Genomic DNA, 27,461 nt, shown 5'->3' with positions numbered 1-27,461 from the left:
GGGTTAAAAACCATCATCATGTATGTAATTAATTTGTTTTTTTTACATCTGAACCTGATAATAATTGTAGTTATTGCATGTATGGAGTATTAAATAAAATATATATATATATAAAAAAAGATTTTTATATTTATGAAAGGTGCATGGAGAGTTTCCATATCCTTAGGTGCAATAGCAAGGACTCAAGCAGCAAATGAATTATATTTCCAGAATATTCAGCGTTCTCCGTAGGCCCAATGCTTCTTTTTTTAAAAACTCCACACCAAACTTCTATTTAAAAATAGACGGATCAGTGTATATTTGGAGCAGACTCAATGGGCCAATGGACTTAATTCAGCTCCTACATCTTGTGATATTAAAACTTTATTGCAAGTGCTTGAAAAAGCACAATTTAACTTAAAACAAGTCTCAAGATTCTAAGCCATTCCTTTCTTTTCCCTAATGCGAGTATCTACTGAATTGCAATAGAATACAAGTGCTGAGCTGCCACACCATGTTTTGTGTCTCTCTGGAACATGAGAGAGTCAAGGCTTTGGTATAATAGGAAAGGGCAGATAAAACCCAGAACATATCCTGAACATCAGGAAGATAGTTACCTAGAAATTAACCTTAACTTGTGGAAAATAATTCTTTTTTGCTCCTCATGTTCACAATTTTTCACCTTTAATAAAGGAAAAGCACCTTTACAGACCTGATCCTGGGGTGATTAATGGTCCCTCCAACTCCAGTGCCTCATCTTCACCTTGGTCTTTTTCATCTGTTTTTCGCTTTTTCTTTTTTGTAGGATCTTTAGGTTTTCTCAGAAGAGAGAGTTCTTCAGGATGCCTTATATCTGAGAACAGAAAAGTCACAAGATAAATTACAACACGGCAATTCCTCCAAGCAAGTAAATCAGCAACAAAACGAATGCTCACAAAAACCTTGTCATGATTTCTGAAAACACAATTCTCAGCATATCATATTTAAACACATGTTGCCGGATGCCTGAAAATATGACCAATACAATCCAGCAGCCGGCTGTACGGAGTTTGTTCGTTCTCCCTGTGACCTATTTTCTCCAGGTGCCGTGGTTTCCACCTACCCTCAAAAACGTGTGCAGTGTTAGTAGGTTAATTGGTGCACTGGAAGGACCTGTTACCATACTGCATCTCAAAATTTTTGAATTAAAAAGGAAAGCCACATACTAAAGGTATCTAACTGGAGTTTTTTTCCCCATGGCAGAATAAATCAAATCCTTTATCATGTGGATTCAAAAGCAGTTTTTATTCAGGTTAAAGCAGCTTTAAAAAAAGTACAAATTTGTGCTTAAATATATATTTTTTAAAAATCAGAACATCATTGGAATGGCAAACTTGTGAAGCTAAATACCACAGCACTGAGAGTTAAATGGTGTTTCAGGGTTAGGGGAGTCACACATTGGAAATAATAAGCACAAAATGCTATCTGTTTGTTTTAACAAAAAAAATCTGATACAATAAAAATCTAAATAAAAAAAACATTAAAAATAAGCTCATAAGGACAAAGGCATCACTGCCAAAGCCTCCCTTTAATGTCCACCCATTCAAGTCCAAGCATTTCCTTTATTGTGTGTTCATTGCCCCATCCCAGAGAGCAATAATTAGCTAAATTGGGCTTATCTCTTTTCAACTTTGTCAAGTGGCTGTAGTGGAATAAGTTAGCTCAAGGTAAAGCCCACATCCAAGAGGTCATAGAACAATCATCCTCAACTTTTTTTTCCAACCGTGCCCCCTAGGATTGTGTTCAAAGTTCATTCTCTATGAAGCAGTCAAGTTTTGGTTTCTTCCATACTCTTCTCCTACCAACTAAAGAAAAAACAAAAATTGTTATGTGTGGTGAAAAGAAATCAAGGATTTTACTTAAATGTGCTGTGCCCCCCACTGGTGCGATAGGGCCTTGACGAGAATGCCTCACGTAGAGCTTATCTTCAGGTTATTCTCAGGTCTCATAAATCAGTATGTGCAGGAGTTTTATTTTGATGTCCCACGCAGTGAGTCAAATTGGGTGAAGACTGCTTTCCGCAATGAAGGCAAGCGAAGACGTGAATAATGATGGGCAATTTAGCAGTTTATTGTAAGAGTTTTTGTGAACATGTACAACCTTAGAGATAGGTGGCTGCTCTGAACACAAATGCAAAAAAACTAAGCTAAAGCTTTTGGAATGAGTCAGCTGACACTGGACTGGTTCACAGAAACCCTTCCTACAAGCTGCTAAGTTGTCAACCAACATTCACAGCTAAGTGGGGCAAATACACAGATTTCAGCAGATGGATTGTTTGGCAATGTTCACAACGCACTCTTCCAGCCATTTACTCCCGCACAGAAGTGAATGCTGCATCAGCAGTTTAGCACCTCCGAAACATCAGAAATACCACAATCAAGCCAAATGGGCAGAGGAAGGAATATGTCTGGGGACAAGGTTCCACAGAGTAATAAAATACTGCAGCACTCTATACCGATGAGCTCATATGCAATAGAAATCTTGAACTGGCTCTTTTGTGATTCCCCATACTATGCCCTGTCAAGAGATATACAATGGCAAAATCTCAATTAAAAAAAAATTATTTAGAAGTACAGCAAAGTAACAGACCATTTCAGCCCACCTGCCCTTGCCACCCAATTAACCTACATGTTTTGAATGGTGGGAGGAAACCGTAGTCCCTGGGAAAACCCACACAAAGAAAGGGAGAACATATAAAACATAAGTTTTGAACCCCAGTCCCGATCGCTGGCACTGTAAGTCCACCTTCTTTCAAAGTTCAACTACATATAGATAAAGTGATATTTCACAAAATAGAGGTACAGTAAAATCATGAAACACAGCATAATTTCCACAAAAACAGAAGGCAAAATGAAAGATTTTAAGCCCACAAGATTTTCATTGTTCATATAGGATAAACAATTTTGAAAAGCACAGACATTGAGGAAAATTTACAGCAAGTTCCAGGAACATGCAACATTTTGTCAGTCGTGAATGACATGGAGAACTTTCACATTCTTTGCAAATAAACAAGAAGCAGAGAAAAGGTAAAGATGAAAGGTAAAGGTTCCATTATTTTCACATAATACTTACATTTAGGATGCAACATGCATGAAGTTCTTTGACTTTTGTCTACCTTAAGGCAGACAGAGTCGCCATTTTGTCCAGTGCCCATTACAGAAACCTCCAGCACCTAGTGTGCCTCCCCTCCAGACCAGGCCTGTGCCTGCTTAGCTTCTGAGATCAGACAATCTCATGCATGTTCAGGCTATTAGGCTTCTATTAAAGCTATTTGGGTCTATTATAACTTATCAAGGCAGAAACAAGGAGTTTGGACTGATTTATCAACAAACTTGAAATAAATACCTTAGGACAATTGGCTTCAGCTTCCTTGTTTGTTGGTGTACTGGTCACATTCAGAATTTGCCATGTCAACTTGAACTTTATTATTCCCGCTGTTTCCACCCCCCACCCCCCACAGATATTGAGAATGCCAGCTCTATACCATTCCAAATCTCACTTTGCGAGTTATTTTACTTTGCACATTGATTAGAAACTTGAAAATCCATTTTGATTTGCCTATGATATAAATGCTCCTCCTCCACTTTTGAGCAATCATGGCCAAAAGTTCCAAATAGCGAGCGAGAATACAGGTATTGCATTGTTACAAGGTGGTACTGAGAATATCCTTGGATCCTTTCCTCTCATCTACCTGGTATCTCCCTCCCAGGATTCTGATATCAGGCATGCAACTTTTATGGGCATAACCCAAAATTGGAGGTAATTAGTATCAATGCTGGGGACATCGAATTGCTTGTTGTCTTTAAAATTGGCTTAGTTGATTTGCAGAGAAAATGGGTGCTCTGGTTTCCTCCAACCCTCCAAAAACTACAGGGTTTATGGGGTAATTAGTGCATTTGGGCAGCACAAGTTTGGGGGCTGGAAGGGCCTGATACCATGCTGCAACTCCAGTATTATTAACTTTTTAAATGGGCTCTTTGTGAGCACCTCCAGCTGCTGAAGATAGACAATCCTGGTTCCAGAAGCAGGAGAGCTGAGATCACACTGGCACCTGGCAAACAACAGAAGGGTTTATTGACAAAAACAGTGAGAGGACACTGCAAGATGCAAACTAATTAACTAAAGAAAGAATGGCAAGGTTACAGTTTGCCAAGAAGTATTTTAAAGAGTCTGCAGAATTCTGGAAAAAGATCAGATGAGATCAAGATTAACCTGTATCAAGAGTGATGGGAATATCCAACATATACAGGTACGCAATCCTTTATTCAGAACCCTTGGGGGACAGTGTATTCTGAATTTTGAGTTTTTCCAGATTTCAGAACAAAATCCAGTTGCCCCAGATTTAAGCCCACCTGGTGTATCCACCACCTTCCAGTTGCGCTGCCGTCTCTCTTCCCCACTGCCCACCCGAGTCGCACTGGCGTCTCTCTCCCCCCTTGCCCTCCTGAGTTGCGCTGCCATCTCCGTCCTCCCCCCCCCCCCGCCTGAGTCGCGATATCGTCTCTCCCCCCCACCTGGGTTGTGCTGTCATCTCCTCCCCCCCACCCAACTTAGTCATGCTGCCATCTTGCTCTCTCTCTTGCTCTCTCTCTTGCTCTCTCTCGCGCTCTCTCTCGCGCTCTCTCTCGCGCTCTCTCTCGCGCTCTCTCTCGCGCTCTCTCTCGCGCTCTCTCTCGCGCTCTCTCTCGCGCTCTCTCTCGCGCTCTCTCTCGCGCTCTCTCTCGCGCTCTCTCTCGCGCTCTCTCTCGCGCTCTCTCTCGCGCTCTCTCTCGCGCTCTCTCTCGCGCTCTCTCTCGCGCTCTCTCTCGCGCTCTCTCTCGCGCTCTCTCTCGCGCTCTCTCTCTCGCTCTCGTTCCACTGTAGCGCTAGGAAAAAATTGCCAGTGTTTGGTGCTTTCTGGATTTTAGATGTCCATATAAAGGATTGTGTGCCTGTACCACCTTTGCCGTGGTTTGCATCTTGCAGCGTAGCCTCTGTATTTCTTTTCACAAAGTCTCTTGCTGACAGTAGTCACTGACACATCCACACATGCTTCCTGAAGAGTGTTTCTGATCTGTTGGACATGCATTTGTGGATCATTATGATGATAATTCTTCCGTCATCAGCAGTGGAGGTTGTCCTTGGAGTAACAGTCCCTTTGCGATTACTGAGCTCACCAGAACACTTTTTCTTTTTAATGATGTTCCAAACAGTTGATTTTGGTAATTCTATGGTTGGGTGATGTTTTATTCTTGTTTTTCAGCCTCGTACTGGCTTCTTTGACTTTCATTGACACAACTCTGGTCTTCATGTTGAAAAATGGCAACTACCGACTCCAAAGATGATCAAAAGCTGAGAAGCAAGACTAACTCTTATACCTGTACCATTAAAACAATTAAACATAACTGAGTACAAATACCTGTGAAACTAAACATTATGGTCCCCTACCTATAAAAAGGGCTGTAATTTCTGCATGGTCAAACCAAAATGTAAACAAATAACCTTGAATAAAATCTGGAAATGTTAGCATACAAATGTAAAACTGAGGAGCACAGGGGCAAATAAAGGAAAAAGTATCTTTGTCCCAAACATAGAGGGCACTATATGTATATATATGTGTATATATTATATATATATCTATATATATATATATATATATAGAATGAGTTGCATGGGGAAGTGGTAGATGTGATGCACAATTACAACATTTAAAAGACATTTGGACTGGTACCTGGATAGGTTTAGAAGAATATGGGTTAAGCACAGGCAAATGGGACCAGCTTATGGGCAACTTGATGAGCTAAATAAAGGGCCCATTTCGCCTCTGTATTGCACTACAACTGAGGTGAACTTATTTAGTGCAGAGGGGTAATCAATTTGAACTGGAAGAAGCACTTGCAGGACATTATCAATCCATTAATCTTTAATGAGAGGGCTCTCAACTCCATCCCATATCAGTCTATTCACAGTAACCTCACAGGGACTCCTGTCTATTTGCTAAAGGTCATCTGGCCTCAAAAGCAGATTGTTCCTTTTGCAACCTCTCTATTTATTGTGCAGCAGAGCGAGATTCTTCGGCAATCGTGGAAAATATATTATTTTCAGTGTCTATGCTGAGAAGAGCAATGGCTAAGTGGTTTCACTTACGCAATCCGTTTCATTCTAAATTCCCAGATGGATTGAATTTTAACTACTGAAAGAGCAGCAAACAAGATTGATGGAAGACAGCTTTTTGCTTCTGCACTCCTGTGGGGTTTGTAAATTTTCAGCAAGTTTTCCTTTAGTGTCCAGTGATCTGCATGATATAACATGCAGGAATTTGGGTGAAGGCCAGGGCTCCATATTCCTTTTGGACCAAGAGTGAATCACAATATTTAAGGAGAAATTATTACTTAGAATTGGAAAAGAAAAAAGGGAAAAAAAACCCCAGAAATCACAACAACACTCTTTGTCTGTCCAATTTATCAACTTTCAAAATGTCAACAGGATTCACAACCATGTCAATTATATGACGAATGTTCTTCATCTAATATTATAGTTTTGGTTCATTACTCCTATTTCATAACAACTTAAAAATGAAATGGAGAGCAGGCTCTGATAACTGCCTTCCATTTTATTGATAGAATATTTTCTTTTAATAGGTACATAGTGCATTTTCAATTCCTGAAGAATGTATTGCGAATCAAAGGATAGCATTTATAGTCATATTGTGGATCAAAAACATAAAATTTTAGCAGTACAGAAGTATAAAATGTACAACAGGAGCTTGATCTCCTATTTTACTGTTTATTGACATGAGCCCTATCACATGATGATTATAGTACAGCCATACCTTGACTTACGCCCGATCAAGTAATGTCCGATCACAGATATGTCCAAGGTCACCGTAAGGGCTTAAAATAATTTAAAAATTTACATTAATGTGCACTACACCAACATCCGGCATCAAATCACATTCCATGTAGTCTCTTGTTTGCGTACTATCTCATTGGCTAAATTTTATCTGAAAATATACAGTGCATCATGTTTATGTACTATAGGGCAAATGTATGTGTATCATGTCATTATGTTGTACAGTACATTTCACCTATAATGATCAATAAGCCAAATTGATTTGTGTCCTCACTTCCAGAATGCATCCCGGACTCATGGCTATAGTTATAATTCTCAGCAAGCTGGCAGGGAATTTTATCATTGCTGCTTTGGTTGCACATTTACTGAAAGCACAGCTGGCTGCATTTCTGAAAATGGAATTTGAGGTGGGAGAGGTTGAAGGTGGAATAATCCTGAGCCATCTGAGAAGATAAATCTAAGCTGTTTCCTGAGAAGCACTATAGGTAATGGAAAAGACAGATATGGCACGATGACCTGGATGACAGTTGCAAGTCACCTGCTGCATTGTTCAGCCAATCAAAAGTACTTTTATTCTTCTCCAAGGGACTAACATTCATGAAATTTTGAAAGCTTTTTGGAGAACCTGGTGGAAAGGACAATTAATAAATGAATCCGCAGTCAGCAGGCACCAAATGTCCCAATACTCTACTGAATATACTGCCGCAGACTTGGATTTCTGGTTGTATTGTGAAAGTCTGCCAAAACAGTATTGACTGTATTACATGGAATCGGATCTTAGTCATAGAATCACAGAGCTATACAACAAAGAATCAGTGCAGGCTCAGTGGTCTATAAAGCAACCATTTTACCTCAATTAATTATACTTCATTGTCTCAATTCATCAATTCCTTCCCCGATCCAAAATATCACCTCCACATGATGGACAATTTCCAAAGATTAAAAGAATATGGGGAAGTATCTGGTTATAAAATTAATTCGGGAAATAAAAGTGACATTATGCCTTTAGTGAAAGGGGAATTGTACAAATTGTAAGAAGGCGATTGATTTTAAGTGGCCAGATGTGGGAATAATATATTTAGGTATCGGGTGGAAGCTGAATTAGAAAATTTAATTAAAATAAATTATTTCCCATTATTAAAAAGAATAAAGGAAGATTTGGAAAGATGGAATATGTTACCCATTACTTTAATAGGTAGAGTAAATTGTGTAAAGATTAATGTTTTTCCTAGAACACAATACCTTTTTCCAATCGATTCCTATTCCAATTCCTCAAATTAAAACAAAATTAAACACATGTTAGGAAATTTTTATGGGAAGAGGGCAAAAGTTTCTTTGGATAAATTAACTTGGAATTACGACCCAGGATGTTTACAGCTCACTAATTTTATGATATATTATAAAGCTGCCCAGTTGAGTTTTGATAATGTAATGTGCGATTTAAATAAAATTCCAGCTTAGGTATATAAAAATTAATAAAATAGTAGAACCAAACCCACAAGATTTTATTTAAAAAAAATGGAATTTAAGGTTGATAACAATGAATAGAGAGACTACTATATTAAAGCATTTAATTGAGCTTTGGAATAAGGTTGATTAAAAAAATTGGAGGAGGATTATTGTCTGGAAAAACACCGTTTTCCATGGGAAATAAATTTTTTAAGATTTGGCAGAGTTAGGGAATTAAGATAGAAGATGTTTATGAAACAGGTAAAAAAAGAGTTCAAAATACTCAAAAATACTAGATTTTGTTATTATCAAGCTATGAAATTTTTACCTGAAAATTAAGGTCAAGAGCCGAAATTACCAGTAGAAACGGAATTAGAATTATTGTTATGTCATGGAAATATACATCATTGAAATAAATTTCTTTATAGGTTAATACAAAAATATGGCTTCATAATTCTAGACAAACACAGGAAGTAGATTTGAATAAACAAATAGATGAATGAGATTGGATTGGGATATGTAGAGAAAATATGAAAAGTACAATAAATATGAGATATAGAATGAAACAATATAATTTTATTCACCAGTTATATTTAACACCATATAAATTCTTAAAATGGAATCAGACTCTTTCGGATTTGTTTTAGATGTGGACAAAAAACTGGTATATTTTTGCATTCGACTTGGCAGTGTCCTAAAAGTTAAACCTTTTTGGTTAAAAATGGGTAAATTATTGAAATGAATAATGGGAATTATATTCCCACAGGATCCAATGTTATTTTTATTGAGTGATATTAAGAATATTGAACCCAAGTTGAAATTGAATATGTATCAAAAGAAGTTTGTTCAAATTGCTTTAGCAATAGCAAGAAACTTGGAAGTTTGACACAGATCTGGGTGTAGAACGATGGCATGCTGAAGTCTGGCGTTGTATCCCACTTGAGAAAATTACTTATAATTTTAAGAGACAAATATTATATATTTTTGGAAGATTTGGAGCCCTTATTTACAAAATATGGGTGTTAATAATTAAATGAAGCCCTGACATTCCCTTCTCCTTAAGGTCTCCTGTCCTGTTCTTACTCTTTTTCTTTTGTAGGGGGATAGAGAGGGGGCGGGGTTCTTATTTTTTTTTATATACCACATATATTTGTATTATTTTGAATGATCGTTAATTATGTGTTTTGTGTGGTTTTAAACTAATAAATAGAATATAAGAGTTGGGAGGTCATGTTAAAATTGTACAAGCCATTGGTGAGGCCAAATTTGGAATATTGTGTTCAGTTCTAGTTACTAAATTACAGGAAGGATGTGAACAAAGAGAGAGAACAGAGAAGATTCACCACAACAATACTTGGGTTTCAGCTCCGAAGTTCTTGAGAAAGGTTAAACAAGTTATGGCTTTATTCTTTGGAGCATAGAAGGCTCAGGGAGTATTTGATAGATGTCTTTAAAATGTTGAGGAGGAGAGATAGAGTAGATGTGGATGGACTTTTTCCATTGAGGATGGGGGAGATTCAAACAAGAGGATATGAGAGTGAGGGGGCAAAAGTTTAGGTGCAGCACAAGGGGAAGCTTCTTTACTCAGAGAGCGGGGTCTGTGTGGAACAAGTTTCTGGTGGAGGCAGGTACAATATTATCTTTTAAGAAAAATTTGGATTGGTACATAGATGTAAAAGGTATGGAGGGTTCTGGCCAGAATGCGGGTCAGTGGGACAAGGAGAGTATTGGCACGGACAAGAAGGGCCGTGATGGCCTGTTTCCATGCTGTCATTGTTATATGGATTATAAAGGCCAAAGCCAATAAACCTACCAATCTGCACATCTTTGGCAGATTGGAGAAAACAAGAGCACAGAGGAACCACAGTTGTAAAATGTAAATATTCTATACTTAAAATATGAAAAAATGAAATTGCCACAGTAAAATCAGCCTCAGAGGTCTTTGAGTGGATATTAAGACAGTAAAAATTGGCAGTTATGTGGAATAGACCCTATTCCAATCTTACTCAGCTCCACTTACCAACTCTTCCTCCACTACACTGCATTGGTGCTACCTCCTTTACTGACAACTTCCACCCAGCCGTTAAATTTACTTGGACTGTTTCTGACCCCTCTCCCCTTTCTTTACCTCTCAATCCCCATCTCAAGGGACAAACGACACATTAACGTCTATAGACTCCTGCAACTACCTGGATTATACCTATTCTAATTCTGCTTTATCCTTTGACACTTCCACCACCATATCTTTCCTTCCCCTCCCCACTCCCATCTATTATTGCGAATCTCTGAGAGGTTTGCACTCCCCACCCACCATCTTTTAAGGACCCCACCACATCACTTCTATTTCTCATACCTGCCTCCTTCTCCAAACCATTCTTCCACACTTTTAGCACCTTGCTGCAAAAGTGCAAGATGTCCATATATCTGTCTCTTGCCTCCATCCAGGACCACAAACAGATTTTCCAGCTGAGGACGAAACGCACATCACCCAATCTAATTTGCTACATTCACTGTACTCCTCTACATTGGTGAGAGCAAATTGAGACTGGACAACTATTTCATCAAGAACTGTGCTCAGTCTGTAGGTTTAAGCCAGAACTTCAAGCCATTAACCACCAATTCCTCTCACCACTCTTCACACAAGCATGTCCGTTGTTAGCCTCATTCATTGCCAGGTTGAGGCTAAATGTAAATGAAGTACAATACATCTTAATTTTCTTGGATGTCAAACCCATAAACATGATATTTCCAACTTTAGGTAACCCCACCACCTAGTTTCACCCTTTCCTTTTCTTCTTTACTTATTCTCTTTCTCTTTAACTCACTTCCCTCTCTCCCAGTGGTCTTGCCCATTACTTATCTGTCCATCTCTGCCATCATCACCTCTTAGTCCATACCCAACTTCCTCTCTCTCTTCCATTCCCACCCCCCCCCCCCCCAACCCCCCAAAATATAAACCCTTTCTTCTTTACATTCACAGTATCCCAAACCACATTGTGGACTAACCACGTCTATCCTCGGATGCTGTCTGACCCACAAAATATCTTCAATTTCTCTTTGTTCACTCAAGATAACAGCATCTGTAGTTTCTTAAATATCGATGCACTTGAATAGTCCTGGAGCAGTTAGTTAGTAGGGATGTACCCAGCTTTGTTACATGTTACTTCTGTTCAGTCTTGGCGCATGATACAGTGTAGAAAACCGGAAAGGAGCAGAGCAATTCTAAAACCAGTTTCATTATTTCTGCACCTGTGATCTTATCCTGATCAAAGCCGCTGTCCAATTTATTTAATCACTGCCAACAATGATCATCTCAGTTTTCCAACTGACATGGTCAACACGAACTTATTGATTGTCAAGTTTCTCCTGTGATTTATCTCCAGTTAAATCAAAACAAATTAACAATGAAGTCTTAATACAAACCATGATATCAATTACACAACCAGAATTAAATGATTTATTTTAGAAACAGTAGAATAAAATAAAAAGGGGTGCTGTAAATCTGATACTCACTGAATGTCTTGGAAATATCAGAGACAGCTTTGAAGACTCTGTCTGAGAAGTTGACCTTAACCTTTACTGTCTTCATGTTTGGCAACTGCAGGCGAAGTACCTTGTGCTGGGGTGTGAACATCAGTTTCGCGTCAGCTTGAACACCATACTTATCCAATGTCCAGTGGGTCTTTAGGAGCCAAGTTTTTTTCTTGTCCCACCACAAAGCATGATCTGACCAGTCTTTTTTCATATCTGCAAAACAAGAAGTGGATATAAAGTTACTTGGTTGTTGGGGCAAATAAATGGGCTTGCAAACTTCTATATTGTGATTTTCCTTTATATACACATTCAACTTGCAGCATGACTGCAAACTGCAGGGGAAAGTATATTTGGAGGAAAAACTAGCTGCAGACAGTAGTCATTGACATATCCACACTTGCCTCCTGAAGAATATTTCTGATCTGTCTGACATGTGTTTTGGGACTTCTCTTCATTATGACGAGATTTCCTCTGCTATCTTCTTTGGCCCTATTGTGATTACTGAGCTCACGAGTATGCTCTTTCTTCTTAATGATGTTCCAAACTCTTGGTTTTGGTAATCATAAGGGTTTGGGTGATGTCTCTTACTGTTTTATTCTTATCATTCTAGATGACTCCTCTACCTTTACTTGGCAAAATAAAACTTTGAGCCCATACTACTAATTCATAATATTTTTGTTTTTTAATATAATTTTTTCTATTCTATATGTTTGTAATGTGTTATATTTCTGTTTTTAATCTCTAATAATCTATATTTTTCTTGTAACTCTGTTCTCTGATATTCCTTTTCCAATTTCTCTAAACTGTCAACTCTGTAGCATATTCTCTCAAGATTTTTTGTATAAGAAACAATTTGTCCTCTTCGATAAGCTTTAAGTGCATCTCATTAAAAAGCTATCATCAGTAGAAGAAAGATTTGTTTCACAAAATAGTTCTATCTGTCCCTTAATAAACTCACAAAAGTCTTTCCTTTTCAACAGTGTGGCATTGAGACACCATCTATACACTTTCTTGTTTTTCCATTATCGCAATAGTTAAAGTTAATGGCAAATTATCTGATAAAAGTCTCACCAAATATTCAGTTTTTACTATTCTACTTTTTAACTGAGCAGACATTAAAAACAATCAACTCTTGTTTGTGAGACATATACCCTTGAGTAGAACGAATAGTCTCTTTCCACGGGGTTAAGCTGCCTCCATATATCAAATTTAATTCCTTCACAAATGATAGTGCTGTTTTTGCAGCTTTTGCCCTGGTTTCTTACTGTTCTGTCTGATTTATCCAATGTTAGATCTAGACAGAATTTGGAATCTCCTCCAACCAGTATATTTTGTCTTTCCTCTGCTCAGTTTTTAAAAATGTATCCTTCATAAAGTTTTCATTGTCATGATTTGGTGCATAGATATTCATAAAAGTCCATGATTCTGCATAAATTTGCAATGTGCCATTACAAATCTTCTGGCTTGGTCAGTGTTTCTTCTATTATTATTGGTATATTATTAATTAAAATCACTATTCCTCTTGCTTTTGAGCCGAATGAAGACGATATTACTTGTCCCACCCATTGTCTTTTTAAATTAGCATGTTCCAATTTGATAAGTTGTGTTTCTTGTAGAAAGACTATATCTGCCTTTAAATTCTTTAGGTGCACCAAGACTCGCTTCTTTTTCACCATCCTGTTTAACCCACTAAGACTAATAAATTTTAGTGTTCTATCTACATTGTTTTTTAAAAAAAATATTGCTCAACAATAAAATCTTTTCACTTGTTTGGTGATATTTTCCCTTAAAAAAAACACACATACAATGTCCATGCCCTGACAGAGATGTAAACAGGAAACCTTGAAAACCCACGAAGAAAAGCCTGTGGAATCCTTCCAAGAAGAAGAATCCCTCCCTTTAGCTTAGCACCATCTTTTATAGACTCTCCTCTCTAGGTACCATTTTCCCTCCCCCGCTAGACCGGAGTCTCCACTGTGTTACTACTTTTCCCAAGTTTTTACTCTTCTGAGCTCTCCATGACCATTTCCTTTTCATCAATGAATATAAATGTTTTTTTTTTAAATACAACTTTTACTTAGTCCCATTGTAAACATTCTTCACAATCTGCCTCTTTGGCAACCTTAGTCTTTTCATAAACCTTGCAGGAAGATTTCCACCTCGTTCTTAGTCTTGAAAAATTGCCAATTACCTCCTGCTACTTCAACCCTCAGAGCTGCGGAGTATATCATCGAATATTTCAAGTTTTTGGAAGGCAATTTTTTTTTACATCGTCAAACTCCTTCCTCTGCTTAATCGAAGCAGAACTAAAATCTTGGAAAAAAAAATTGCACTTTATCATGGTCAATCTCAGGTGAGCCATTATTTTGCTTAGAGTATTCAGAATTGTTTCCCATTCCTGGTTAACTCAAAAGTCTTACCAGAACCGGTTGTGGTCATTGATTGCCGATTCTCCTGGGTCTGAGGGTCCGGTGAGCCCTTTCAATATGTAATTTTTCTCTGAATTTATCTTCTCCCAGCACTCACAGTATCCGTTTCAAAGAATTTCACTGGCCTCTTCCCTTGATTCCCTCTTTCAGTCCAATAATTTAAACATTATTTCATCTGCTAAAATTCTCCACGTGGTCAATCTTGTCCAGCAGACCTTGTCTGTCCGACTCCCATTTCTTCACATCTTTTACCAATGCTTTTAGCTTATCTTGTGTTTTTACCATGTCCACTTCTGCTTGGTACATTCTTTCCAACAAATTCTTTAATTTCAGTCATCCTTTTAGTCATGCCCCTGATTAGATTTTCAACACCTGCAAATCGATTGTTCAAGTTTTCCATTTTCTCCAGGATATTATTTAGTTTTTGTCTCGACTCCCCAGCTCTGATGGGGTCTGCCAGTCCCGAGGCCACTCTTACGCTACTCCCTTCCGGGCTTTCGCTCAATGTTCCTGGCTGAGTAGAAACTTCAATTTTTGTTCTCAGCTGCCTTAGTTTCTTAGTACATTTTTCCATTTTATTTAGTGAAAAAATTCTTAATTTTAAGATTTTAATGGTCTTTCTGATACTCTTTAGAGAGGGCTTGATCAAAACACGACTATCTAAGTCCTTCACATGGCCACACCCCGCCCCACCCTCATGGAAAACATCTTTTTAAAAACTTTCTGACTGTCCATAAAAGGGGAAAATTGGGACAATGGAGATAGTGGAAACTATCTTGGGTTCCCCAAAATCTGCAAGTTTTGAAATGTAGCAGCATACAAGTCACCTTCAAGTAAACAAATTCGTGAGGCGTTCCATATTTTTAAAAAAAAAAGTAAACAAACAAGACTTGGCAAAATTCAATGGCTTCATATAGTTTTGTGTACTTCTGGAATTTTATCTACAGGCCCCTTCATGCAGTGAAAAAGCCTGACTGTAAAGGCAGAGATTCTCCTCCCTGACATCGGGAGACTTACCTCTACGAATGCACTGTGCTCGGCAGCAAGGCGCTGACTGCAATCCCAGAGCGCTGCTAGGGGCGGTTTGATGTCGTTGCAATGACGCCGTCAACTAGCGACCCATCTTTCCTCCCTCTCCCACCCACTCACCCCTCTCCCTCCATGACCCCTCAGGGCAGGGGGGTGGTGGGAGCGTCAGGTTATGAGGATGGGAGGGAGGGAGCTGTTAGTCGGGGGGCTGTCAGGGCAGGGGATGTGACAGCCCTACTGGCCATTCTGGCACCTCACCGGGTCACCGACCTGAGGCAGCTTGTCAGCAGCTCAAAATGCACCAGAGTAATGGCCATCTTCCTGACCCATAATCCCCCACGCAGCTAGAAGTGCTCTGGGAAACAGTGATTCCAGCTGCGTGGGGAATTATGGGTCAGGAAGACAGCCATTGCTTTGCCACATATTTATGACGGGTGGTGCTTTGACACCAGTCGCCCCACCTCTGGAGAGCGCTATGAGGCACCGCTCATTACGAATGCGACACAGGAGAAGCCTTTTAGGGCTGCTCCATGAAAAGTAAGTTCATGTTTTCCCTCCGCGCTTGCAGCCGGCCTCCAGGTCTTGCGTCTCAACATGCAACTCTGCGCATGCTGTGTTTTCACCAAGGTCAGAGAAAATAGATCTGATCACTGCTTCAATAGCAGCCAAATTTCAAACTGCCATTTACTGACTGTTTAGAGGGACGCCGAGCAGAACCCAAACAAAAATGTTTAAATATTATACTCACATTCATTTACCCAATGTTATTCTGCAATATTTATATTTAAAGTGTTTTCGTGGAGTTGGATAATCATGTTGAGGAACTTTGGGGGGCATCCGATGCGCTCTGATATTTGCCAAAGCCCTTTCCTGTCCAAAGTTCCTCAACATGATTATCCAACTGCACGAAAACCAACAAGGTCAGGTCAGATACAGCAATGAGCTCTCTGAACCCTTCTCCATTAACAATGGCGTGAAGCAAGGCTGTGTTCTCGCACCAACCCTCTTTTCAATCTTCTTCAGCATGAAAGACCTCAACAATGAAGACGCTGTTTACATCCAGTACCGCACGGATGGCAGTCTCTTCAATCTGAGGCGCCTGCAAGCTCACACCAAGACACAAGAGAAACTTGTCCGCGAACTACTCTTTGCAGACGATGCCGCTTTAGTTGCCCATTCAGAGCCAGCTCTTCAGCGCTTGACGTCCTGTTTTGCGGAAACTGCCAAAATGTTTGGCCTGGAAGTCAGCCTGAAGAAAACGGAGGTCCTCCATCAGCCAGCTCCCCACCATGACTACCAGCCCCGCCACATCTCCATCGGGCACACAAAACTCAAAACGGTCAACCAGTTTACCTATCTCGGCTGCACCATTTCATCAGATGCAAGGATCGACAACGAGATAGACAACAGACTCGCCAAGGCAAATAGCGCCTTTGGAAGACTACACAAAAGAGTCTGGAAAAACAACCAACTGAAAAACCTCACAAAGATAAGCGTATACAGAGCCGTTGTCATACCCACACTCCAGTTCGGCTCCGAATCATGGGTCCTCTACCGGCACCACCTACGGCTCCTAGAACGCTTCCACCAGCGTTGTCTCCGCTCCATCCTCAACATTCATTGGAGCGACTTCATCACCAACATCGAAGTACTCGAGATGGCAGAGGCCGACAGCATCGAATCCACGCTGCTGAAGATCCAACTGCGCTGGGTAGGTCACGTCTACAGAATGGAGGACCATCGCCTTCCCAAGATCGTGTTATATGGCGAGCTCTCCACTGGCCACCGTGACAGAGGTGCACCAAAGAAGAGGTACAAGGACTGCTTAAAGAAATCTCTTGGTGCCTGCCACATTGACCACCGCCAGTGGGCTGATATCGCCTCAAACCGTGCATCTTGGCGCCTCACAATTCGGCGGGCAGCAACCTCCTTTGAAGAAGACCGCAGAGCCCACCTCACTGACAAAAGGCAAAGGAGGAAAAACCCAACACCCAACCCCAACCAACCAATTTTCCCCTGCAACCGTGTCTGCCTGTCCCGCATCGGACTGGTCAGCCACAAACGAGCCTGCAGCTGACGTGGACATTTACCCCCTCCATAAATCTTCGTCCGCGAAGCCAAACCAAAGAAAGAAAGAATATTTAATACTATCCCAATGAGTGAAGTAATTCTGGATTCTACCTGGCCCTTTAAATCTTCATTTACTTACACCACAGACTACATGAAAAATCCTGCTTGTCAACTCTGGCATCTAAACCTATTCACGATTATTTTTAATTTTTGGATTTAGACATACAGCATGGTATAGGCTCTTTTAGCCCCCAGTTACACCCAACTGACCTACCATCTTAGGTACTTTTTTTTGGAAGGATAAAGGTTCCATTATTGTCACGTAATGGTATATTTAGAGCTACATTTAGAATGTAACATATTTGAAATTCTTCAACTTTGTCTGCTGTAAGGAAGACAGAGTCACCACTTTGTCTAGCGCCCCTCTTAGAAATGAGGCCCCAGTGAGGAACGAACATGCAACCGCTGGTTTACGAGACCAGTGCTCTAACCACTGAGCTGTCGGAGAAAAACTGAGCCCCCGGGCAAAACCCATGCAGACACAAGGAGAACATACAAGCTCCTTAGAGACAGCACTGGATTTGAACCCCAGTCCTGATTGCTGGTGCTGTTAGCAGCTGACCTTGGAGATGCTCAGAATGTATAGAAGGTGAAAATTTGTTGATTTTTTTTACTTCAAAGATTTTAAAATACATATAACCTCCTCGCTAACCCTGCCGTCCATGTTTGATACTTGTGTCAGCATTTAAAGATACAAAATTATGTGAACATTGACCATAATGATGGACTCACGGTGGCTATAATGAAGGCTATTGTTACCAAACGTGCTGATATTCAGTTTTGAGATTGCTCAGTGCTGTCAGTATGTGTTTACCAATTTCAGGTAGGACATTACAGCAATTATTATATGTATTTTAAAATGATAACATCTCAAAATCTTTGAAGCAAAAAAAAATTGACAAATTTTCACCTTCTATACATTCTGAGCATCTCCAAGGTCAGCTGTCAGCCCTTTTTGCAGTGACTACCTTCCCCTCCCAGCCAATGCTGTTCCCTTATCTGGAATCAACTTCAAGCATTTGAATGTTAAAACGAGTTGACATAATTTGAAGTGTTCCGACAGACTGGTACTTATTCATCTGCCACTGACAAAATGAAAGTGGTAAAAGCTCTGGCATAAATTCTCAATCAACATCACTAAAGTTCACAAAAAACTTTCTTCCAGCCACACCTGTGGAACAGATGGGCCTATGCACAGTAAACAGCAGGCTTGGTTAAAGTGCACACATTGTTCAATGTGGAATTATTATGGAAATGAGACCATGTGTTCAGGCTGCAACCACATTTCTCCAATCTTCATAGGCCACAAAAAAAAGGGATGGCATCCAATGGTAAAGACAGGACAGGACATTAAGAGGGAATGGGCAGCATCTGAATAGGGAAAGGAAAGAGCATTGTTCCAGAAGTAGGAGTCATTTGCCAACAAGACCACGTGAAGGTGCCTCAAGTTGCAGCAGTACAGTGAAAAGAAAACAGAAAACAAACTTCCTTCAAAGTCATGAGTTTACATTTTTAACTTCTTGAAGATCACCACTGATCTTCAACAAGTCTGTGGGAACATTCACCTTGACTTTCTGCATTGAATACTCAGTAAATAGATAACCCTTTCCCAATGAAATATTAGTGATCACAGACAAAGGAACAGAACCAGGCCACGAGGCCCATCGAGTCTGTTCCATAATTCTACACTAAGCTACTCTGCACTAGTTCCAATTTTTGGCCTTTTCCCCATAATCCCTCGATGCCCTCACTAATGAGATATTTGTCTTTTTTAAAATACTCCCAGCGATCTGGCTTCCACTGCTGTATGCCGCAGTGAGTTCCACAGATCCACGACCCTCTGGCTAAAGAATTTCTTCCTGATTTTTTTTTATATTCTAAATGACAATACATATTTTCTTACTATTTCATTGTAAACCACAGCAATTCTTTGCCTGAATTATAATTGGCAAATGTATTCAAGTTTGTATGCTATTACCGAATATTTCTGCACACAGAATACAGGAATTTTGAATCAGCACGAGATGCTGACGAGGGCTCAACTTTGGTTGATGATTCATTTCCACAGGCACCAACATTACGGGAAAACCTTCCACTACAGGGATCCAGTGCTTCTACTGGACCATGCACACATGACAAAAATTGTAAATAGGGTAGGAATATTTTAAATTTGAACAAAATCAACTCATTCTCTTCAAACTTTGAATCAGAAGGACACAACTTTCACATAGTATCCCATAATCAAAGTTCTTTTCAAAGAAACTGCTTTTCAGAAAATGAAACCCAAGACGTAATACACATTTGTTTGCTTAATATAACATCAAATTAGTTAAACCGCTTTCCATATAATCAAAGGAATTCTTTCTAGAAGTAGGCAAGAACACTGCCCAGCTTATCTGCCTAAAAATACTAATCTACAATTTCCCAATTAGTTTAGGTGAGTGAATGCACAGATAGTCCCCGAATTATGACTGCAATTAGGACTGAAGTATTGGTCGTAACTTGGACTGGATGCAAGTCGGATTCGCCCCACCGCGCATGGCTTAATAAGGTCAAAGCATTTTTTATATAAAAAAAGATTTTCAACAAATGAACCTTTAATAAAGACACTCAACATACGAACTTCTAGTAAATAATAAGGTCATTGGACTTGGGCGCCAGGCCACCACTGGGAGCAGGGACAGTCAGTTAACTAAAAATTATGCATGTTTTTTAAATTTTAGCTGTAACTACAACCATTTATTTAAACCCCAATTTAGCGTGACACCGCTTTTCCTGTGATGAGATTTTAATGTGGTTTCACTGTATACAGTACTTTTAATACAAAATATGTACTTGTACAGCAGTTCTAATAAAGATTTTTTTTAAAATTTGGTCATATACGGGTGGATGCATCTCGTGTAAGTTGGAAGTTGAGGATTACCTATATAGAGATACAAATACTTAAGACAGTGAGGAACAAGCCTGGCAATCAACAACTAAGCAGTCTTAATCCAAAATCTCTTCCTTTGCCAACCTGCCAATATGAATTCAACTGACGAATATTTCCCCCCCACATTATTTGAAGGCTCTTATCATGCTTGTTTTGGAGCTCAGCTGAATGAATTACTGGGCGGGGGGGGGGGGGGGGGGGGAAACACAAAAGCTGCAGATCCTGGAAACTTGAACAAGAATTACTGGAGGAACTCGGAAGGTCAGATAGCACCCACGGGCAGAACTGATCAGTTAATAGCCCCTTTTACCCTTGCATCTGACTAAATTGGCCCTTCAGTGTCCAGGAGAGGAATGGCATTTTTGCTGTTCACACTTGACCACTCCCAACTGGGACATTGAACGCATTCACACTTGAAAGGAACTATCCCCGGAGTTAGTTAGGACTGTTCTACCTTCTACCAGTGACGTCATGACACATCGAGCAATGGTAGACCTGCCTTAAATCCCGATCAATGTATTATAATCTTGCATTTGAACAAAATTAATCATGCAAAATTATAACATTATTAAGCTTTATGTACAGCACAGTTTGAGCCGTTCAGCCCCTATTGTTGTTGTGATGACTTGTATAAACCTTTATAAGGGTCCATGGGAAAGTGCTAGCAATAAATAGCAATAGCAGACAATTTTTAAACAGCATGGGAAAAGCATAGTTGGTAGTGCTATCACGCACAATTTATAAAAAGACTGTGGGAAAGTTGGTAGATCTATAAATGCACAATATTTAAATACCATGGCAAAAAGTGACGGCAGACCTGCCCTCTCACAATGCTGTATAGCAGAGAAAGGGTTTTATGCACTGCTGCATGAATGGAGTACCCATTGAGGTGTTTCGCTGCTGCATGACATTCTGGGAAGTCAGGCCTGCCATCACTTTTTCCCATGGTCTTTATAAATTGTGTGCTAACAACTTGGCCACACTTTTTAAAAATTGTCCACTATTTATGCCATTTAATTACTCTCTCTCTACCCCCCCCCCCCAAAACCCTCCCCCCCCCCACCCACTGCCGTGACATTCCCCACGGTGAAGTTTATACCTTCATTTTAATCTTTTCTTCCTTCATGTTCCAGCACTCACGCAAAAACTTAGGTAATTTCTACCCCAGAATGCACTTGCCCGTTCTGCACTTGCCTGATTGCAACTCCGGCATCTGCAAATGCCAGGGATTGTACTTGGGGTCGAGGCAGTCTATCCCTGGCATTAGATGACATCATCTCTCGTTGAGAATATTTTCCTTTCACACTAGACCCTTTTTAGGCCAATTGGCTGATAATTCCTGGGATCACTTGAAAGCGTGTAGACATTCAAGTTCTCTTTTAAAACAAGTCTTTGATTATGCTTCTAAATTATTTGCATCATTAATCTTTCAGGACAAATACATTCAGCTAGCTTGTTCTTAGAGTAACAAGTATGACCTGTATTTCCCAGCCACCACCAAGAAGCATTTGTCCATTTACAGCAAATCTCATGAAGTAACATTCCATTACAAATTCTTCAGTGAAACCTCTGAATCAAACCAGAAAATATTCAAACTTCCATCAACATAATACAGCAAAAAAGCAGACCTGGTTTTGGGGAGGGGTGGTGGTTACTGACTGCTGTAGAGAAGTGGAGAGGTACAGCATTTGTAGACTTTCCTGTTAACTCCAGGTACTAATGGACAACAGGCAAGAGCCAACGTGGCTGTAAATGAAAGAACTGTTTAAAACAGCAAATTTTTTGTCCCTGCCAGGCGATTGTGGTCCTCATCTTAGGAAACTAGTTACACAAACAAAAGGTCAACTGAAAGAACTTCTGCGTATTCTGCCTACTTGAATTGATGTGTAAAATAGAATAGGAGTTTTTCAATAGTTTACCATGAATGAAGTGATTAACAATAGTTACAAATTGCTTTATCCTCCAAAAGTAGTAACTTTATTTTCATTATCTTTAATATCCTTTTAATACACAACTAATATGATTTTGACACAGCTTCTGCTCAGACTATTTCCTAGTGGGGCCCAGAGCCCTGTTTTTTTAAACCCAAAATACCTTATGCAAATGCTGGGTTACCAGCATTGCTCTGCTTTGGGTCATTAACATTGACCATAAATCTGAAATCTGACATCAATCAATTTGTTCAGAGTACATACATGACATCACATACAACCCTGAGATTCTTTTTCCTGCAGGCATGGCAAGAATTACAACCAATTGATGGTGCAAAAAACTGTACACAGCACAATCCTGTCAACAATGAACTGTAAACATAATGAATGAAAACAAACTTAGTGTGTAATACAGAAAGAATAAAAATAAAATCAATAAAGTGCACAAGAGTCTTTAAATGAGTCTCTGATTGAGTTTATTGTCGAGGTGCCCGATGGTGAAGGGGTAGCAACTATTCCTGAACCTTGTGCCACTTCTACCTCTTTCCTGATAGCAGCAGCGAGAACAGAGCGTGTGTTGGGTGGTGTGGCTCTCTCCCTGTAGATGTACTTAATAGTGGGGTGGGTTTTGCTCTGCCCTTTAGTAATGATTTTACAACTGTTTCAGAACTTAAAACAGTCACAAAGTATACAAACGTGAGGTCCAGCACTTCTAGGTCGAAGAAGTTTCTTTTTAATAGCTATCAGGGTTGAGAACTTCCACCCAACCCCTGAACCATAACACTATTGCAAGACCAAAAATCTGTCTCTTCTATGAACAAAAAACATTTTTACTCTGGTGGCCAAGGTACTTTGAGAATATCATTGATTTTTTTTGTTCTTTGTTATGCCTTAATTTTACTTACTATACATTTCAGCATACAAGTTGAGTTGTAAAACCCTCAAAAAAAAAAGGGAGGGGGAAGGGCTGGTCGACCTGTACACCGGATAAACTTTTGAGACCATAAATTCACCGATAAAAGACAGATTGACGCCGATTCGGCATACAAGTCGATGTTTGAAGCACCTCCCAACACTGGGCACTCCATAACCACTCCTACCTGGGACCCTGATGTCACCATCACTGCTGCTGCTGCCCGGTAGGCTGGTTATTTTTATTTATTTATTTTTTACTTACTTAATTTACAGCTTTGTTTCTTGCGATTCTGGTGTTTTAAATTTTCTTTTTTGGGTTGTTCCTGGGAGGCCCAGACAGCCTGAAAAATAAAGGGCAGGGGGGGGGGGGGGGGTCGACTTGTTCATCTGATATACTGTAATACCATTAAAATGAGGCTTTTAAAAAAAAGTGGGTTTGGCTTGTATGCCAGCCAACTTATATGCCAAAAATATACAGTAATTTGTTTTTGTGTATTTTATATAATTGGGATCTGTGGCAGGTAAGGCTTTCGTTGCATCTGCACATTGTAGATGTATATAATAAACAAGACCAAAATGGATATATGAAGCAACAATCTAACCCTTAATTTTTCTTTTAATTGATTTACACAGTGGCAGACTCACAAGAACCACTGTGGCTGAAGGACACAAAGGCGGCAAGTGGTTGGCGGCGTGTACGAGGTACCCACACAGGTTGTGGGTTGCTGGTAACTTGAGGTCAAAGGACTTACACCAGGCTGCGGCCTGCTGGAGACTGGCTCACGAGAAACCAATACCAGAACCAGGATTCGAGAGGGTGCTGAAGGCAAGAAGGGTTCCCAAAGGGCCTTGGGCATTTAAGGCTTCCTCATCACGTCAGAGGTTTGGACTGTGATGGTGTGGACTGAAATTAAGACTTCTGGGGCAGCAGAGAGAGCAGAGTGCTGGTGGTGAATCCACAGACACTCAGACTCCAAGGGGACTCTTTCTCCGACTGTAAGGGGCATGGGCAATACTAATGGTGAATCTGTTTGCCTTATGGCAGAGTAAAGGCAATTTTGTGTGATATTACATTTCTGTTTTATTACATCACAAATTGTATCTGACCTGATGTCACCTCCTAGACCATGAGATTTTTGTTTTCTGTACATCTTCAGTGCAGTGCCATCTTAACAAAAGCTTTGGAAATCTAACTATTTGTGCATCAAATTTATCCACAGCATAATAGGAGCAGAAGTATGTTTTTTGGTCCACCGCTCAATAGGACCATGGTTATTTGGCCCCACGTCTCAACTCCAGAAATGAAGTAATATGCACAAATGCCACACAGACATTCACTTGCCAAGAGAATAGCAATGTACAAAATCAAAGTTCTCAAAAAAAGTCACAACATTCCAGCTTTAAACAAATATTAAACAAATAAAAACACAAAGTAGAAAAGATTAGCTTGGAAATGAACAACAATAACTTTTGATTGCAACATCAGTCTGAATTTTGATAAATATTTCTAGTTTGTCTAGTCACATTATCCAAGTCCATGACACATTATCCAAGTTCCTAGAAGATGCATGCAATTTTATCAAAAGATTCATTGCATCAAATCATGTAACAATTGTTAATACAGAATAGATAAATGGATCATGACTCATTATCTCAGCTGAAGTACAATGATGAAAAAAATAAAAGGGTGGTTCTGTGTAGGAACCAGGAGCCCGTGATGACATTTGAACAAACCTTCATGCCAATCTATGAAGACAAAGTCAATAATTGACAACACACAAGAGTGTAAAACCTGCAAGCAGTACAAATCACTGAAAAGTTGAAGAATTCAGCTCCAACTCATGGTCTCATTGCAGAAATTTGAAAATTCAAAAAATGTTAAATATCAGCAAAAACAGTAGGAATGACTTTCTGTGCAAAGCTTTGGCAGCAAACAAATGCATTGGCTTTCATACAAGCGTCCCTTACCCTTACAAAATATTGCTAAGAAAATTGCCAACTTGCATTGAATATACAGTAAAAATCCCCATTAACATAACAATTACAGCACGGAAACAGGCCATTAGGCCCTTCCAGTCCGCACCGAACCAAACACCCCTTTCTAGTCCCACCTCCCTGCACAATACCCATAACCCTCCATCTTCTTCTCATCCATATACCTGTCCAACCTTTTCTTAAATAATACAATTGACTCCGCCGCCACTATTTCTCCTGGAAGATCATTCCACACGGCTACCACTCTCTGAGTAAAGAAGTTCCCCCTCATGTTACCTCTAAACCTCTGCCCCTTAATTCTTAACTCATGTCCTCTTGTTTTAATCTTTCCTCCTCTTAACGGAAATAGTCTATCCACATCCACTCTGTCTATCCCTTTCATAATCTTAAATACTTCTATCAAATCCCCTCTCAACCTTCTACGCTCCAAAGAATAAAGACCTAATCTGTCCAATCTCTCCCTATACTCTAGATGCTTAAACCCAGGTAACATTCTGGTAAACCTTCTCTGGACTCTCTCCACTCTGTTTATATCCTTCCTATAATTAGGCGACCAGAACTGCACACAGAACTCCAAATTAGGCCGCACCAACGTCTTATACAATCTCAACATCACTTCCCAACTCCTATATTCCATGCAATGATTGATAAAGGCCAGCATACTAAAAGCCTTCTTCACCACCCTATTCACGTGAGTTTCTACCTTCAGGGAACGATGTACCGTTACTCCTAAATCTTTCTGCTCTTCTGTATTCCTCAATGCTCTCCCATTTACCACGTATGTCCTATTCTGATTCTTCTTACCAAAATGAAGCACCTCACACTTATCAGCATTAAATTCCATCTGCCATTTTTCAGCCCACTTTTCTAAGCAGCCCAAATCCCTCTGCAATCCTTGAAAACCTTCTTCATTATCCACTATTCCACCTATCTTAGTATCGTCTGCATATTTACTAATCCAATTCACCACCCCATCATCTAGATCATTAATGTATATAACGAACAACAATGGGCCCAATACAGATCCTTGAGGCACACCACTGGTCACTGGCCTCCAACCTGACAGACAATTATCCACTACCACTCTCTGGCCTCTCCCTTTCAGCCAATGTTCAATCCATTTGACTATCTTAAAATTTATACCTAAAGACTGGACCTTCCTAACTAACCTTCCATGTGGTACCTTATCGAAGGCCTTACTGAAGTCCATATAGACAACATCCACTGCGCTACCCTCATCCACATTCCTAGTCACCTCTTCAAAAAATTCAATCAGATTGGTCAAACATGACCTTCCTCCCACAAATCCATGTTGAGTGCTCCTGATCAGACCCTGTCTATCCAGATGTTTATAAGTACATAAACATAAGTGGCATTCAAACAACTGGAAACTCAAACAACCGGCAAAAACATAAATTGAGGGAATAAAGAATTATTTTATTAGAAAATAAATAAAATTTTAAATAAAAATTTAAAATTGTTAAAATAAAGGTGTTCCAAAGCAACACACAACCCCTTAGGAGCAAACATTTAGCCAGCGGAGTGCCCTAGTTGTACCCCAACTGTAGTAGTTGTTTGAATAAAATTGTGTTTGAATAAAATGGCGGCACCTTGGATGAAAAGCCGGCCGATGCCGTTTGCCACTGGGTCAACTCTCCCGTAGAGGTGAGCCAGATTGTGCGAAGGGCCTGAACAGGACATTAGTGTGGAGGTGAGTTGGATTGTTAGCACAGGGAAGGTACACTGAGCACGTGACCGGGAAACCAGGATGAAGATCTGATTGATGCCGCTCACTCCTGGGATGACTCTCCCTATCCCTGCCTGCATTAAGTATATTAGTATGGCTTTATCTGTAAAGTTGGGGGAGGGAAGCTAATTACTATGGCAGCACAATTAGCGTTGCGGCTAGCACAACACCGTCACAGCGCCAGTGACTGGGGTTCAAATTTAAATTTTGTAAATTATGGGGATTACTGGATTAAAGTGAACTTTACATAGTTAAAGACTATAAAACTGAGTTTAAAAAAAAATTGCTTTACATTTTGCACTGTCGTTTGTTATTTAAGCAGTGTATTCTTAATGCAAGTGTATTAGCCGGGCATTAGAAGAGTGAGCCTCAGTAAATCTGAAAATTTGCACTTCCAACATCGGCAATCTCTGTAGGTGTCAGATATTGGGGATTTTTACTGTAACACACTTTCTCAGTGTAACAAGAAATGCCAGCTTGAATATAATTTGTAAAGGAAAATGAAACCTATAGAGCTGTGC

At 39.8% G+C, this 27,461-nt stretch overlaps 1 protein-coding gene across 5 annotated transcripts in view; it reads right to left on the bottom strand.

The window, feature by feature from the left end:
* fermt2 (FERM domain containing kindlin 2) overlaps nucleotides 1-27,461 on the bottom strand; it is a 160,165-nt gene that overhangs the window by 82,106 nt on the left and 50,598 nt on the right. For all 5 annotated transcript variants that reach the window (XM_069917002.1, XM_069917003.1, XM_069917006.1 and 2 more), the window contains 2 exons: nucleotides 11,812-12,045; nucleotides 692-832 (listed from right to left, as the gene is read on the bottom strand). In XM_069917002.1, coding sequence (XP_069773103.1) covers nucleotides 692-832; nucleotides 11,812-12,045 — 375 coding nt within the window. The remainder of the gene's footprint in view (nucleotides 1-691; nucleotides 833-11,811; nucleotides 12,046-27,461) is intronic.

This window comes from Narcine bancroftii, chromosome 2 (genome assembly GCF_036971445.1).
Source record: "Narcine bancroftii isolate sNarBan1 chromosome 2, sNarBan1.hap1, whole genome shotgun sequence".
Lineage (NCBI taxonomy): Eukaryota > Metazoa > Chordata > Chondrichthyes > Torpediniformes > Narcinidae > Narcine > Narcine bancroftii.
Note: the sequence above shows the minus strand (reverse complement) of the source record. Positions and strands in the feature narration are given on the sequence as shown.